Consider the following 17,068-nt stretch of genomic DNA (forward strand, 5'->3'; position numbering starts at 1 on the left):
AACAGTTGCTGGCAGTGTAAGCACTTCTTGTAGGGTTTTTCGTGATATTTCAAGTGTTGATCGAGCGGGCCAACGCATTATCTGTATAAATATGGATTATTTTTCGCCTCTTTTACGCATAGTTTTAATTCAATCGGCTTTTGTCATTGTATTAATTTTATTCACTGCACTGAGTATTTCCCCGCTAAGATAACTGTAAGGGTAATTACTTAGTCGACTAAAAATATAGCACGTACACTGCTATAATGACACACTTACTTTATTGCCGACAACAGGCGGTCTTTGTCAAAGAGCCATTCAGACAATTGTAAATCACGATGAATTTGGAATCAGCAGTGGTATTTGGTTCCCTCCGCAAAACAACAAATCCGAAGTCGCCAATAGCCACGGATTTACTCGACTAAAGGCTCACAAGAGTCTGGGGTCCCCCCCCCCCTTCGATAATCACCGCTGCTAATAGCAGAGGAGATATCCGAATAAAATGGCTTGTATGAAAGTGGTACCTTCTTGCTATAATATGATTTGCTGCTTTGTTTCCAATAACGTTCACACGATTTTAGAATATTAGGCCCCCTATCGTGATTTGTCGAGCGTACGTTAAACGACGCAGACAAAGTTGTCGGAGCACCAAATAAAGCGAGTTTTCGGAACATGTTGTGCAACAGATAATCTACTGTTTTTACCACCGCTTTTGGGGAGTAACAGAGCGTCGGCCTCTCTCATATCATTTAATTCTCATGTAAACTTTCTGGTCAACATCCGCCGTGGCGCGCGCCCCGCGTGACGAAGTCCCCTGATAAAACATCAAATTTTATAAGTTATCATATCTCTGGAACCCTATACAAACTAAAATAGTAGAAACGGTTATTTTATTGGTCTTTAATAACTACTCCTACGTCCTCTCACTTATTTCACTTTAAGAAAACATTTGCCTTGTTATTTTGAGGGTTTGTTCGTCCAGTTTGGTTAATTCTGTATGGAGAAGTTCGTAAAAACTGTATAGTACCCGATTCAGCCGCACAAGAGGGCTCAACCCGACGGCCGATTGCTTAATACCGTAAAATGGATTTGGCAAATGCACATCCTGAGTCCTGACCAAACTGCTTTAAGTTCTAACAATTTTGTTGCTTTAGAACCTTGGCCAATGGAATGTTCGTTTACAGCTACAAAACAGCCGTTGATGTTTCACAAAGTTCATAACTATGAAAGCATACTATTCTTAAACGGTAATTTTATGTACTCTTTTGAAGAACTGGCAAAATCTATATGAAAAGAATCAGTAATGTATTTACTTTCTTCTTGCAAATAAATTATTGCAACTTCTGCGTGTATACGTTCTGTGTGTGGGGGATGACATAATGGACTGTACCCCATACCACCAATGGTACAGGGTTATATGGAACAAATAAAGTTATTAGCAACAGTGGGTTGCTGTTTGATGCATTTAAAAAATGCTGGAAAGTTGGGTACGCCTACATGAGTGACTTAATTATAATTAACACATCTGTAACAGGCGCATGTATTTTTGTTTCTCATAAATATTTTTTATTTAACACGCGAAGTTGAACCCGACGGCCGATTGCTTAATACAAAACGGATTTGGAAAAATGTACATCCTGAGTCCTGACCAAACTGCTTTAAGTTCTAACAATTTTGTTGCTTCAGAACCTTGACCAATGGAATGTTCGTTTACAGCTTCAAAACAGCCGTTGATGTTTCACAAAATTCGTAATTTTGAAAGCATACTATTCTTAAACGGTAATTTCGTGTACTCTGTCGAAGAACTGGCAAAACCTATATGAAAAGAATCAGTAATGTTGTCACTTTCTTCTTGAAAATGTTGCAACTTTTGCGTGTATACGTTCTGTATGTGGGGGGGGGGGGGTGACATTATGGACTGTACCACCAATGGTACAGGGTTATTTTTGTATGGAACAAATAAAGTTATTAACAACAACGGGTTGCTGTTTGATGCGTTTAAAAAATGCTGGAAAGTGGGGTAGGCCTACATGGGTGACTTATATATAATAAACACATCCTGTAACAGATGCATGTATTTTTGTTTCTCATAAAGCCTTAATGTTTTTTTTATTTTAATAACACGCGAAATTAAACCCCCTGTACAAAATGGTATATACACAATGCCATTATTACCCCTCTGCATGCTCTGCGAAACATCAATGAGTCACTCTGGAATGTTAATTGGAGTCCGAGGACCCACTTCAAACCTAAATAGGTGGCTCTGTGTGCAGCCTACAGCTTCCCCCTTCGACCAACAGGTGGCCCATATCAAAACCAGAAAACCACACATGTAAGGAGATATCGCTCGTGACTCCAGCCAATCAGACAACTCGTAAGAGGGAGTTCGGGTCAGGGTTTTGTAGACTTGCAACCCGGCGTCTGAAACGACACAACCGTGTTGAATTCCACAAGGATGCCATGCCACTGGAGCTTCTAATTTCAATCCAAGATGGCGCGGGTTACGGCTTTAATAGTATAGATAATGGATGTTTATTATAAACAAAATGGTCAAGTGATGCTTGCTTTGTCATTGTCAGCTCGCAATGAAGTTTGAAGGTGTGGTGGTTTTATGATTGCCTCTGGCATAATATGTAAGCATAGGCACTGGACACTATTAGTGATTGTCAAAGACCGATCTTCTCACTTGGTGTATCTCAAACCTGTGAACACTTGAACTCAATATTGGTCGTCGCAGTTGCGTAATAAGAATTAAAGAAAAAACACCATTGTCACACGAAGTTGCGTGCTTTCAGATGCGTGTTTTAGGAACAAATTTAAATGTTTTAGAAAATAGAATTAGCTGTTGCAAACAACTTACCAACCGAATGGACCGATGGTTTAAATTTCGCGAAGCCTTCGTGGAAGACTCTGCAAGGGTCGAAACGTCAGGCCATTAACTATTTTTTTGCATTCAAATACAATGTTTTATACTATCAACAGCTCTCCATTGCTCGTTACCAAGTAAATTGTTAGGCTTACAACCATTTTGATTAATTACCAATAGGGTCCAGTGCCTTTAAGACGCGTATAGGCCTTAACTGTAAAGAATTATATTGAAAGTATTGATTGTGCGGTCCACACGATAAGCTCAAGTTGAAGGTCTGGCTATTGGTAAGGCAAATACAAAGCCAAATCTCAGCTTATTTTGCTCGATCCTTGAGCTCCGCTGCTATTTTGTTAAGACTCTTAATCTTTCAGAAAGTTCCTTAATTAAAAAATGGTAGCCAAAACTAAAATCTCAAAGTGCATGCCTGGAAAGAGGTAAAGTATTTTATTGTATGTATTGACTATGCGGTCCAACAAATAATCGCAACTTAAAAGTATGGCCACTGTGATGGTGGATCCAAGCAAAAGCTTGGCTTATTTTACTCGATTTCCAAGCAGCGCTGCCGGTGATTTTCAAAGACTCTGAATCTTTCAGGAAATTCCTTAATTAAAAAAATGTTATCCCAAAATAAAGTATCACAGTGCGTGCCTGTAAACAGGTAAAGTATTATAATTATTGTAAGTATTGATTGTTTGGTCCAAACGACCATCACAACTTGAGGGGTCTGGCCATTAGGATGGTGAATACTATGGGTAGGGAGTACAAACAAAGAGGCATAATTATAGAAATTTTGCTGCCAAGGTTTTCAAGGGTAACAATGTTATTACTCTATATTGTAGACATCACTCAATAATCTTGACGCAGAGAACAGTACAGCCAATCAAAACATGCCACAAGGATGCTGGCGTTTGTCTCCGACCTTATTGGTATTTTTTTTCTCCATACCTGATTGCTGTACAAACGATGACGCCAATGGGTGCATCTTACTACATAAAACAAGTGGTTGCAACCAGAGACTTGGCACATGATCCGTCAATGTCGAGGACTAACTGTCGGTGGCAGCACAGATAGTTAGGGCGAGCAAATAAAAACAACATGTTCTCTCTGATACGTTTATGAATTCACGAACATTCATCATGGAAGCAATGATCACAACAATATTTCTGATTGTAATGGTACAGACCTGCCAGTTTGGAAACCAACGGTTCATCGAAACGTTCTACCTGGCTGAAAACCGAGCCTTACTAAATCATGTGTTTCAGTGGAAGACTGTATCTTCACCCGTGATCTGTGGGCGAGACTGCTCTATCGAACCACAGTGTGCATCATTCAACTATCACATCATAAGAGGTATTTGTGTGCTGAATAATGCCAGCAAAGCTCACAGCTTCGATTACTTTGTTGAGATTCGAGGGAGTACCTACTATCATGACAATTACTTGGACACTTTGTCAGTTTCATTATCCAGCACTACAAGTTACAGTAGTTGTCTGGAGATGTATCAAGCTGGTTACCGCTTCAATGGCATATACACAATCTACCTGACAAGTTTGACTTGTTTGTTTGTTTGTTTGTTTGTTTATTAGACAATCTCCACAGAATTCTATAAAATACAACAATTGGACAAAAACAGATAAAAAATACAAGGGAAAAGACATTTGAATCTGAGGAATTGTCGAGGATAACACAAAAAAGCTAAAATAAGCTTATTTCCATTGTGGTCCTCTATACAAAATAAAAATGCAGAAACACTGAAGACACATTAAAATACAAGTATAAAACTATGACTAGAAAATTGCACATGAAATAAAACAAATGGAATAGGCGACCAAGACACCCAACAACAAACAAATTGATTCGTGTCACCTGGCCCGGCCACTGTGTCACCACGAGTACTGTTCTAATGAAAAAAAAGAATAAATTAACCGACTACAAACAATGCATCCTCCTGGAGCTGCAACTTATCAAAGTAATGCAGTTTGAGAGTTTTTTTAAATTTGGCTAGGGATGAATTTGTGTTCCGGAGCATGATGGGAAGTTTATTCCATAACTTTGCCCCAGAAACTCGGAAGGAGTGTTGACCATAACTGTGATGATGGGGAATATCAAAAGAAAAGTGATTTGATCGGGTGTTATAGAAGCGAGTACTACTTGTCAGTTGAAAAAAATCTTTAAAATAATCCGGAGCCAAGGAAGTCAAGATACGAAATATACTACATAGTTTCAATTGATCAATCCGGTTCTGGACTGGGAGCCAACCAACTTGTTTGAAATGATCTACCGTTAAGTGAGTCCTTGGCTTCAGATTAAGAACAAATCTAGTCAACTTGTTTTGGGAAGTCTGTAATTTGGTTTTAGTGTGTTTAGTTAAGCTATCATACCAAAATGAAGAACAGTAATCATAGTGACACAGAACCAGAGCCGATGCCAACAGTTTTCTGATCGAGCTATCAAAAAATTTGGCCTTACGGTACAGAAATTTCAATCTGCCGTTAGCCCTGCTTATTACCTTGGCAGCCATCATTTCGCCACTAAATGCCTGATCAAGTTCAGCACCAAGGTACTTAACTGTAGACTTAGATTTAATCTTAGTACTATCATTACAGAGAATATTCAAATCACAACATGTTTTTAATCGACGTTTTTGACCAAAAAGAATACTTTCACATTTTCCGAGATTCAAGGATAATTTGTTGTCAGCCATCCAATCACAGACAGATTTCAATTCCGTTGTCAACATTTTTCCAATAATACCTGTGTTGTTCCCAGAAACAATAAGAGCAGCGTCATCAGCATACATTAATAATCTACAATTTACAGCCGTCTCCAAATCATTAATATAAATTAGAAACAATAGGGGTCCGAGGACAGACCCCTGTGGGACACCACATGTAATAGTTTGTAAACTAGATTCAGTACCAGAGATAGAAACCAGCTGCTTTCTTTCAGACAGGTATGATGAAAACCATGAAACAACAGAGCTGTTTAATCCAACTGCTTTAAGTTTACCCACTAAGATATTGTGATTAACTGTATCGAATGCTTTTTCCAAGTCAAGAAGAAGCATGCCAGAGTAGTTACCTTTGTCCAACTCGGTTCTTACATGGTCACTAAGGAAAGCCAGGCACGATTCAGTCGAAAAAGATTTTCGAAAACCCGACTGATACTGGAATAACAATCGATTGTCATGAAGGTATGGGTATAACTGATTGTGCACTACCTTTTCCAATACCTTAGACACAACGCTGAGTATTGAAATCGGCCGATAATTTCCCGGGTCACCTGTACGCCAGTTATGTTATAGCGCCCTCATGCGTCCAGTTATATTGTAAACATTGGCTACGCCATCTTCTTTCACCGTGTACGTTTTGTCGTCACATTAAAGTTGTTCCTCTCGTTATAAGTCTAGTGTTTGGCCGTTTGTAATCATTTGAGAGTCCCCACATATTACTATATTGGCGTGGTGGCAGCGTCGGAAACATTTCCACGCAATTTCAAGCTCATAACAGGACTGGTCGTCACAGGAAACCGTCGAGTTTGAGTACCATTTCCGGACTCCCGATCGTTTGCATCCTTCACAAGCAGGTGAGCGGCTAACCAGCTGATACTACAGCTGTGCATAACACTGACTTTGATTTGTCCCGTAGCGAGAGTGACTACTACACCCTCCAAACATGGCCACCACACATCGTGCGCCAAAACAGTGGTCCCTAAGTAAGAATGAGACAGTAAACTCCTTCGAAAACTGGAAGCACAACCTGCAATATACTCTCTCGCTTGACCCAAACTTTGCCCCCTTTCTCATTGACAACTTCACATGGGACAAAAAGACTAAGGCATCTCCCCTCCGTGGATTTATTGATGATGATGACCAGGTCCCAGCTGCCAAACGCCGGACCGCTCAACAAAAGATGTCCATGCTCGAGCTCATGTTAGGCCAAATAGCTAACTACTGCCCAGTCATCTCCAGAAGCACTATAGTTAAGAATTCCACATCCATCACAAACATTTGGCAAGCGATCCGACTACATTTCGGATTCCAGTCCACTGGGGGACACATACTAGACTTTGCATCCATACATCTCAATGCTGATGAACGTCCGGAAGACCTTTACCAACGCTTAACGGCCTTTGTCGAGGATAATCTCCTTCGTCGGGACAGTGGCATATCCCACCATGGCCAAGTTATCAATGAAGATGAAGAGCTATCTCCTTCACTTGAAAACTACATCGTGCTTACATGGCTTCGACTTATCCATAGTGGCCTCCCCCGCCTCGTCAAGCAACGCTATGGCACCGAGCTACGCTCCCGCACCCTAGCTTCAATTAAGCCAGAAATATCACAAGCCCTGGAGTCATTGTTGGAAGAGCTACACACCTCCGACAGTACACGGTCCATGCGCACCTCAACATCCAAACCACAGTGGCCTCGCCAGACGACGCCCTCAACGACACCTCATAGCCAAACTCCATTTCGCCCCAAGCCTGCCAGAGCCACGAAAACTTGTCCCCTCTGCAAACAAGTGGGACGCAATGACTATCGCCATTTCCTCAGTGAATGCCCCCACTTACCTGACCCAGACCGCAAGTACATCGCAAGAGCACGCCAAGTCGCTAATATTCTCGATGAGTCAGATGACGAACCCACAGAGCTGGCTTGCGCCCTGGTTGACGAGCGTATTGACAACCAGCTTTCTTCAGAGTCATCGACAACACTACGTGTTCAGGTCCGACAATCCCCATACATCGACACGTTCCATGTTCACCACACTGTCCGTGTTACCATTGATAGTGGGGCAACAGGTAAGGGGCCTTGTCGAAATTCCCCAGCCGTTCCTCTGCAGAAAGTATGCAGCCATTCCGGCAAGTCTGTGTTGCCAAGGAGTGCAGACAGTCTGCAGACAGAACGGTCATGTGCGGCCAAGCGCAGCACAGTTAATAAGGTGCACTGGGTTGGCACTATTGTTGGAGTGTCAATAGGCTAATGAATAAACATGAGGCACTGAATATCTGTGACCAGTCTGCAGACCGTCCGGATAACTATTCAACAAAAAGTAATCTTCAGTTGTTCTGAATCTGTTGATCTTTCCTTTAGAACCTTTGTGCAATGGTGCAATTGATACATTTCCTTTTAGAACACGGTAAAGGATCAAGGGATGTCAATCAACTTTTCAGAAATGCCGGCAAATACACAGAGATGGATGTACTACTACTCCTACTAGGCCAATGATTAAGTTTCCCCTTCCACCTAGGGTTCTAGCCAGGCATTAAATAGCGTGTCGGGTCGAAGTTATAACCAAATTCCGACACTCTTTTGATCATGCATGTTTTTTCTTTGCTTTTAAAAACTTAAACAAAAAACTCCTGTTGTGTTTTTCTGTAATCTATTTTTTATTTAATTTGTTTTCAATCCAAAACATTGTCGTGACGCACTAGCTTACCATCTCGCTCTCATAACATGCAGCGTCGAAAAAGCATTCAAGAAATTACGGGACCGTTATCATCATCATCAGCAGGCAGCATGAACTTCACGCACGCGTGGTATGATAGCGGCGAATTCACACGTGTTTTCGTTCATATTATTTAGGTACCAATCTCATCTCTTCTATCACATAAACCGTCGCACTCAAGATTTGCCTATAATGACGTCAGTGTATGCAACCTTACCGCATGCATTAATACAGGTGCTTTCCCGCAGATTTTATAAGGCTTCATGACTTTCACGTGTGTGGGGGCATGCAGCGGCAAACATTTACTGATGATGTGCTACTTTTTCACCCCGGAAATCAGTGTTTGCATCTCTTTTGTATTTTAATAAACTGCAGTTTATAAAATGATGCGTTTTCATCGAAAGTTGGAGAATAGTCTCATCTGTAAAATAGCATACATGTAGCTAGCTAAGCAAATATCAACGTCGTTCGTCTAGGTCCAACAAATGGTTCATGTTGTCTCTTTTTAAATATGAAGTCGGTTTCAAAAAAATGTAGTTCTCTCCTCTATTAAAACCACCAGAATTTATTTTTTCATACACACGTTTTGCCCAGTGGAAACAGTTAATGGCACTGTCTTTCGTTTATATATATATATATTTTGTTTAGTTTTTTTTCTCTTCAAATATCATTTACAACTTGCCTTTGACCTGTGTCCTAATTTATAAGTTGTAATGTTATAGTTATTAATTCAGCCATATTTACAAACATAAAAACAAAAATGGTAACAGCGTTATGCAAACATACAATACAATTACTAAGAAGCAGGTAAATTACCATGATTAGTCAGTTTAAATTAAGTAAAAAAATAATTATTTTGGTAAATAACCCTTGATATTTTGATCGGTTGCACACAGTATGAATTGTGATTTTACATTAATTAATTAATGTGTTTAAAAAAAATACAAACATAGAAAATATCAACTTCAGACACCAGGCAGTCCTGTTCACCAACTACACGGATTAAAACTGACCTGGAGATTCCTTTCACACTAAAAAAAATTGTTTAACCCAGAGACTAAAAATTTAATCCAGTTCCACACTAACACGGAGCAGCGCAAGATGTGTTCACACTACACATTTTTATAACTCGGAGATGTTTTTTTAGACATCGTGATGAAAAATAGATCATCGAAAAATCGTAAGTGCCGAGCGAGAGAGCAGCGGGAGCGGGGCCGTTTATGTTGACTTTGATGATGGAGTTGCACGTATACAGATTGATCTCCTCATTTGCCGTCGCCGCCGAAATTCTTTAAGTTTTACGATTAAGTTGACATCATCTATATTCCTTATGACAGCTAAATCTACTCTCATAACACAGAAAGAGAATAACGAAGAAAGGATCGGCTACTTCTAGTTCCCATTTTTGGACATAATCAAAACGCCGATCGAAAAAGTTTCCCACAACAGTCGACCACGTGAGTTAATCATACAGGATAACGCACGTGTTGTCGGAAGTAAGACAACTCGACAATTCGGACAACTCGTCAGTTTAGACAGCTCGACCATACAGGCAACGCGACGGTTCAGACAACTCGACTTTGAGATAACTCGTCGGTTTAGACAGCTCGAATGTACAGACAACGCGACGGTTCAGACAACTCAACTTTTAGACAACGCGATGGATGGCCAGAGATAAGTCGACGGTTGAACGGTCGACCTCCGTTTCGGTAAAAAAAACTAATAAATTATGGCTTGACCTGTGGATATCCCTATTAGACGATTTACTGATACTTTATATAACTGAATACACATTTATTAATTCTGCCCAAAAGATTGTTGCTGACGGTTTAAAAACCGTCCGTCGAGTTGTCCGAACGGTCGAGTTATCCAACGGGCGGGGAGGGCAGCCCAGTCGCATTCTCATGGGTAATAATGGCAAGCGGGAAGCGGCAACGACGGCGCAACTTGACATTTTCTGTCTTTTTTAAATGACAGAATTAAGTAAACCCTGGCTTGGATGAACAGCAAGTTAAGGATATGTTACTGTGATTTAGTTTTGATGTTTTTTGAGTATTTTTGTGGGGAGTTTTGCGCCACCTATAAATAGTCAAAATACTATTATGAAGACATTAATGTTTTTGTTATGAAAGTCTAGCCAGCCACTGTCATAAAAACTCAAAAACCAGGCGAGCGTTCACAATTTTATTAGGAATTAAGTCCAGGGAATTTGGTGATTCGTTTTTTTAACACCAAGATTTTCTTGGGCAGGGTTGAGTTTTACCGGGGCTTAGCCTGTTTTGGGTTCGGTCCCCCAAAACGATCTATCAAGACCATCTAAAAGTAAACCCAGAATTCAACCACAAGCCAGCCACTCCATGTCCAAAGTCGGCGGCGCCACAATTCCCTTAGATGTGCCGCAATTGTAAATACTTGGGTTCTTATCATACAAAATTGTTACACTTTGTTGTAACTTGATACAAAGTATAACAACGTTTCAACATTTTTGCTTTGTACGCCGCTCTGCCACATTATTGACCAGAATCATTGACTGAGACTCCTTATTATCGTGTTGTTATTTAATTCTTGTTTTAACAACTTAACTGTAAAATGAACAAAATTCACTCTTGAAATAACCATACTATCCTGAGTGTCATAAAAAAAAAAAACGACAGGAAAAAACATCTGCCCCTCCAAAAAATAATATTAATAATATTACTTGTATGCAACGTCGTTGCACTTATTCACGTAAATGCGGAAACGAATAACTGAAATTTACCCTTTTCCATAGTGACTTTGTTAAATGTGCAAGCTCAGCAGACTAAACATGATTCGTGAGAACACAGCGAAGAGACTAAATTCCAAAATACGCAAAAGCTCACAGTCTGCCCATCAGGCCGATGGATGCTCACCCCTGGTAGTCATCGGGGAAACCGACTTCACGCTGACGCGAGATGGGAGCGAATTTCGCTTTGAGGGATTAGTCGTCGAAAACCTTGACGTTGAAATTCTCGCAGGGACCCCCTTCATGGAGACAAATGACATTGCAATCCGCCCTGCAAAACGTCAGGTCATACTCGGCGATGGCACTACATACACATATGGATCTACCAAGGAACCCAAAGGTCGCCACACAGTACGACGAGCCGACGTCTTACGTGCCCCATCCCACACCACGACCGTGTGGCCGGGAGAATTCATCGAACTGGAGATCCCTCCCAACAGCCTCAATGACACAATGTTGGCATTGGAACCGCGCACTTACACCCATGCCAGAGACACCAGTCATGCCAACCTTTGGCCTCCACCTGCCCTTATCCAAAGTGTGGCAGGGCGAGTTCGCATCCCAAATCTCACAGACGAGCCCCTGGTCCTCAAGCGCAAGGAACAATTCTGCCAGGTTAGTCCAGTGTTCCTACCCCTGTCAGACAATCTTCACGCGGACAGTCATGAACAGGACACGACGGGTGCCCCAAAAACTCCATGCCCCTCAGCACGCCACATAACGCACTCTGCCTCAATCACACTTGATCCCAACAACATGTTGAATTCAGACATGCAGTCCAGATTTCGCGGCCTACATGAAGAATACGATGAGGTTTTCGACCCAACATTTCCTGGCTACAACGGTGCGGCAGGCCCCTTTGAAGCCGTTGTTAACATGGGCCCAGTTCAACCCCCCCAACGCAAAGGCCGCCTGCCACAGTATGCCCAAGACAAGCTTCGCGAACTGCAACACAAATTTGACGAGCTTGAGAAGCAGGGAGTCTTTGCCCGCCCAGAAGACATGGGAGTCAATGTTGAATATCTCAATCCCTCATTCCTTATCAAAAAGCCAAATGGGGGCTTCCGACTTGTTACCGCGTTTGCCGATGTCGGCAGATACAGCAAGCCTCAGCCCTCCCTCATGCCGGATGTAGATTCCACCTTGCGCAAAATCGCACAGTGGAAATACCTCATCGCCACCGACCTCACCAGTGCGTTTTACCAGATTCCGTTATCTCGCCAGTCGATGAAATACTGTGGTGTCGCAACACCATTCCGTGGTGTTCGTGTATATACCAGATCTGCGATGGGTATGCCTGGCTCCGAGACAGCCTTGGAAGAGCTCATGTGCCGCATCCTCGGGGACCACCTCGAAAAAGGTATAGTTGCAAAGCTTGCCGACGACCTCTACTGCGGTGGCAACACCCTCGACGAGCTACTCAACAACTGGAGATCAGTTCTACATGCCATGTACAAAAGCCGCTTACGCCTTTCTGCATCAAAGACAGTAGTCTGCCCAAAGAGCACTACAATTTTGGGCTGGATCTGGTCCAATGGCACAATCCAAGCCAGTCCTCATCGGATAGCTACCCTCTCAACTTGCACCATACCCGACAAAGTTGGCGGATTGAGGTCATTCATCGGCGCCTTCAAAGTGTTGTCACGAGTAGTTCCAGAATGCTCCAGCCTAATGTCTCCATTGGACGATGCCACAGCCGGACGACAAACTAAAGACAAACTTACCTGGTCAGATGATTTACGAGCTGCATTCCGCAAAGCCCAAAGTGCATTGACCTCTGCCAAAACAATCACTCTCCCACGCCCAGACGATCAGCTATGGATTGTGACTGATGGCTCAGTCAAAAAGCACAGCATCGGCTCAACACTCTACATCACTCGCAATGACAAACCTCTCCTGGCCGGCTTCTTCAGCGCCAAATTGCGAGGTCGCCAGCCTACATGGTTACCATGTGAGGTTGAAGCTCTCTCCATCTCCGCATCGACCAAACACTTCAGCCCCCTCATCATTCAGTCGAAACACCACGCATGCATACTCACGGACAGCAAACCATGTGTGCAAGCGTTTGAAAAGCTATGCCGTGGCGAATTTTCAGCGAGCCCCCGTGTTTCAACATTCCTCTCCACAGTCAGCCGATATCAAGCGTCAGTCCGACACCTCGCCGGATCAGCCAACATTCCTTCTGATTTTGCCAGCCGCAATGCTCCCACCTGCCACGACTCCACCTGCCAGATTTGCGCCTTTGTGAAGCATGAGGAAGATTCTGTGGTCCTTCGCATATCTGCCGAGGACGTGATCTCTGGTAACACTAAACTCCCCTTCACCAGTAGGGCAGCGTGGGCAGAAGTCCAGTCCGAATGCGCAGACCTACGACGCACCCATGCCCACCTCGTCCAGGGAACCCGCCCCTCTAAGAAACTTACCAACATCAAAGACGTTAAGCGCTATCTCCACGTCGCCTCTGTAGCCAAGGACGGCTTGTTGATAGTCCGCCGTGACCAACCCCTGTCTCCAACACGTGAGTGCATCATCGTCCCTCGTCAAGTACTAAATGGGCTCCTCACGGCACTTCACATTCAGTTAAGCCATCCTACTCGCCACCAACTTCACACTGTCACAAACCGGTACTTCTATGCCCTTGACATGGACAAAGCCATTGAACAGGTGACCACCAGCTGTCATCACTGTGCATCCCTACGCACCACACCGCATACTGTGATTGAACAATCCACGGGAGATCCCCCAGAGACAATCGGTGTCTCGTTTTCCGCCGACGTCATCAAACGCAACCGCCAACTTATCCTCGTCGTGCGCGAAAATACTACTTCGTTTACTGCATCATGTCATGTGGACAGCGAACGTCACGATACGCTCCGTGATGCACTGATTCGCCTTTGCATTGAGCTTCGGCCATTGGACGGCCCTCCTGCAGTAATTCGCACCGACCCAGCTCCCGGGTTCACACGCCTTGTCCGCGATGACTTCCTCAAACAACACCACATGAGCATTGAAGTTGGCCGGATCAAAAACCCCAATAAGAATCCAGTCGCAGAGAAGGCAGTTCGTGAATTGGAGGAAGAACTTCTACGTCTGGACCCAATGGGAGGAACCACTACACCATTGGCCCTCTCTCTCGCCACCGCTAACCTGAATTCCCGCATCCGCACTCGTGGGCTCTCTGCCCGTGAAATGTGGCATCAACGCGATCAATTCACAAATCAACAAATCCCGTTCTCCGACCTGCAGATGATCCAGTCACAACACCAGCTTCGCACAACAAACCACCCCTACAGCGAACGGTCTAAAGCTCCCCTGAGACCCGCTGCGCCAACGCCACAGCTTGAGGTTGGTGACCTTGTGTACCTGTACTCTGACCGTGACAAAACCCGAGCAAGAGACCGATACCTCGTCTCATCCGTCGAAGGTGCATGGTGCAACATTCGCAAGTTCCGGGGCTCCCAACTAAGATCTGCATCGTACCGAGTCAAGAAATCCGAATGCTACAGGGTTCCATCACACTGGGAACACACCAGCATGCACAGAATGCCTCCCCCACCGGATGACACTGCGCATGAAGATGATGACATCTATCTGCAACCAGCACCACGACCCCCAGATCCACCACACATCCCCACGGAACTATCCACACCTGCTGATGATTCCTCCGACATTGTCCCAATCACCGAGGAGTTCACACCTCACAGCGCTATGGGTTCAAGCGAGACACCCACTCCCGTCACTGATGAAGAGCCACCCACACCAGCCCAGCCCTGTTCCACTGTACTTACTCATAGGCGCTCCAGTCGTCAGCGCAGCCTACCAAAACACCTGAAAGACTTTGTTCTGGACTATTAGTTCCCGAACCTCACTTCGTTATAGTGTTTTTGCTTTTGTTTTACGGGGCAGAATAATCCCCATGCTTTTAGGCTCGAGGGTAGTCCACCCCTATGACAGCCTCAGTTTTTTGCTCTTCATTTTTTTCCCTCGTTCTTTGACAGCTGATCACTAACTCATTGTACGCGAGACAGCGTTTTTGAACAATGACTGTAACTTGTTTGCTTCCCACAGGTCACATTGCCTTTTTTTCTGCATGTACAGTACATGTAGATGCTCGGCCTTGTACTTATGTATTGTTTTTCCATAGAATAGAAGAAAAAGAAGTAGTCGCGCCAGTTATGTTATAGCGCCCTCATGCGTCCAGTTATATTGTAAACATTGGCTACGCCATCTTCTTTCACCGTGTACGTTTTGTCGTCACATTAAAGTTGTTCCTCTCGTTATAAGTCTAGTGTTTGGCCGTTTGTAATCATTTGAGAGTCCCCACATATTACTATATTGGCGGTATTGTTCTTTTTATGAATAGGAACCACCCTGGCATGCTTCAGGTCATTTGGGAATTTACCTAGATGCAAGGATAAATTGATAATGTGTGTCAATGGAGAGACAATGGCATCAGCAGAATCTCGCAAAAACTTAGCAGGAATGTGGTCTAAACCTGTAGATTTGGAACAGTTTATGCAGTACAATAATTTAAGTATGTAGTCCTCACTGACTGGAGTCAAACTGAATGAGTCAGGAGCTACACCCTTGTTGGCATAAAACTGAGTAACAAAAGGAATGCTAAAATAACCACTTCCCGCTTGAATTTTGGAGACAACTGTCGATGCCATAGTCGTAAAAAAGTTGTTAAAAACTTCAGCAACTTTAAGCTTATCGAAAACGGGCGTACCATCAACATTTAAACATAGATTACCAGAGGAAGATTTGGGTTTACTAGAAGACCCAAGACTTTTAAGTGTCTGCCAAAGCTTTTTTGGATTTGATTTTTCTTCTTCAAGTTTATTCGTAACAAAGGAAGCTTTTGCATTTTCTAAAAGCCTACGAGTAAGAGCCCTTGCCTTTTTGAACTCAGAAAATTTGGCAGCATCTCGAGTTTTTTTGAATTCTGAAAACAACTTGTTTCTCTTTCGAATACTGACCAGTATCTCATCGTCAATCCAAGGTTCCGTTCTTTGTTTTAACCTAGTTTCCTTAAATGGAGCTATGGAGTTAAGTGTGTTCAAAAAGTTAGTTTTAAATTCACTCCAGGCAAATTCGATATCATCAGACTGAAGGACAGAGAACCAATTAATACGATTAAGTCGGACAAGAAAGTCTTGCTTAGAATAATTCTTCATAGACCGAATTGGGTTACAGGTCTACTGTGATATGGAGACAGATGGAGGAGGATGGATCGTGTTCCAGAGGAGACAAGATGGAACTGTTGACTTTTATCGTTCCTGGGCTGATTACCAATCTGGGTTTGGTGATCTAAAATATGAGTTCTGGTTGGGGAATGATATCCTGCGTGACCTTACTGGGTCAGGTCAATGGGAGCTCAGAGTAGAAATGGAAGATTGGCAGCCCAACACATCTAGGGCTTCTTATGGTGAGTTTGCTGTTACTAGTGACGAGTACACTCTCTATGTTGGTTCATATGATGCTCAGAGTACAGTACGTGACTCAATGGCATATCATAACCGTCATCCTTTTACAACCAAAAATAGGGAAAATGATGCACACGTGACCTCAAATTGTGCTGTAAAGTATAGGAGTGCATGGTGGTATAGCACGTGTCATAAGGCTAATCTGAACGGTGTATACTACCAACAGGCAGATGTGGCACACGCTGGAGAGGGAATACAATGGACAGGCTGGAAAGGATATTTCTACTCCCTCAAGAAATGCAGCATGAAAGTACGGCAATTAAATAAACTCCAACGGTAAACTAAATGCCCGGTCGCACAGGTCTCGATAACAATAACGAGCTTGAAAACGTTACAATGCGAGCCCTCGATGAATAGCGTGGGCGTAATATGTGTAGAGCAATTCAACCATTATCGTTATTGTGTTTTCGATATCGCTGCAGTTGGGCCTTAAAGGCAGTGGACACTATTGGTAATTACTCAAAATAATGATTAGCATAAAACCTTACTTGGAAACGAGTAATGGGTAGAGGTTGTTAGT

The 17,068-nt window shown here is 43.1% G+C and overlaps 1 protein-coding gene across 1 annotated transcript; it reads left to right on the plus strand.

Annotated features, from left to right (window-relative positions):
- Positions 1-16,270: 16,270 nt before the first annotated feature.
- On the plus strand, positions 16,271-16,828 carry LOC117299648 (ryncolin-1-like). The gene has a single exon (XM_033783197.1). It carries the CDS (start codon positions 16,271-16,273, stop codon positions 16,826-16,828), a length of 558 nt encoding a protein of 185 aa, XP_033639088.1.
- Positions 16,829-17,068: the final 240 nt, after the last annotated feature.

This window comes from Asterias rubens, chromosome 14 (genome assembly GCF_902459465.1).
Source record: "Asterias rubens chromosome 14, eAstRub1.3, whole genome shotgun sequence".
NCBI classification, from domain to species: domain Eukaryota; kingdom Metazoa; phylum Echinodermata; class Asteroidea; order Forcipulatida; family Asteriidae; genus Asterias; species Asterias rubens.

Coding starts and splice junctions, on each gene's coding strand:
- LOC117299648 (XM_033783197.1), top strand. CDS start 16,271: ATGGAGACAGATGGAGGAGGATGGATCGTGTTCCAGAGGAGACAAGAT.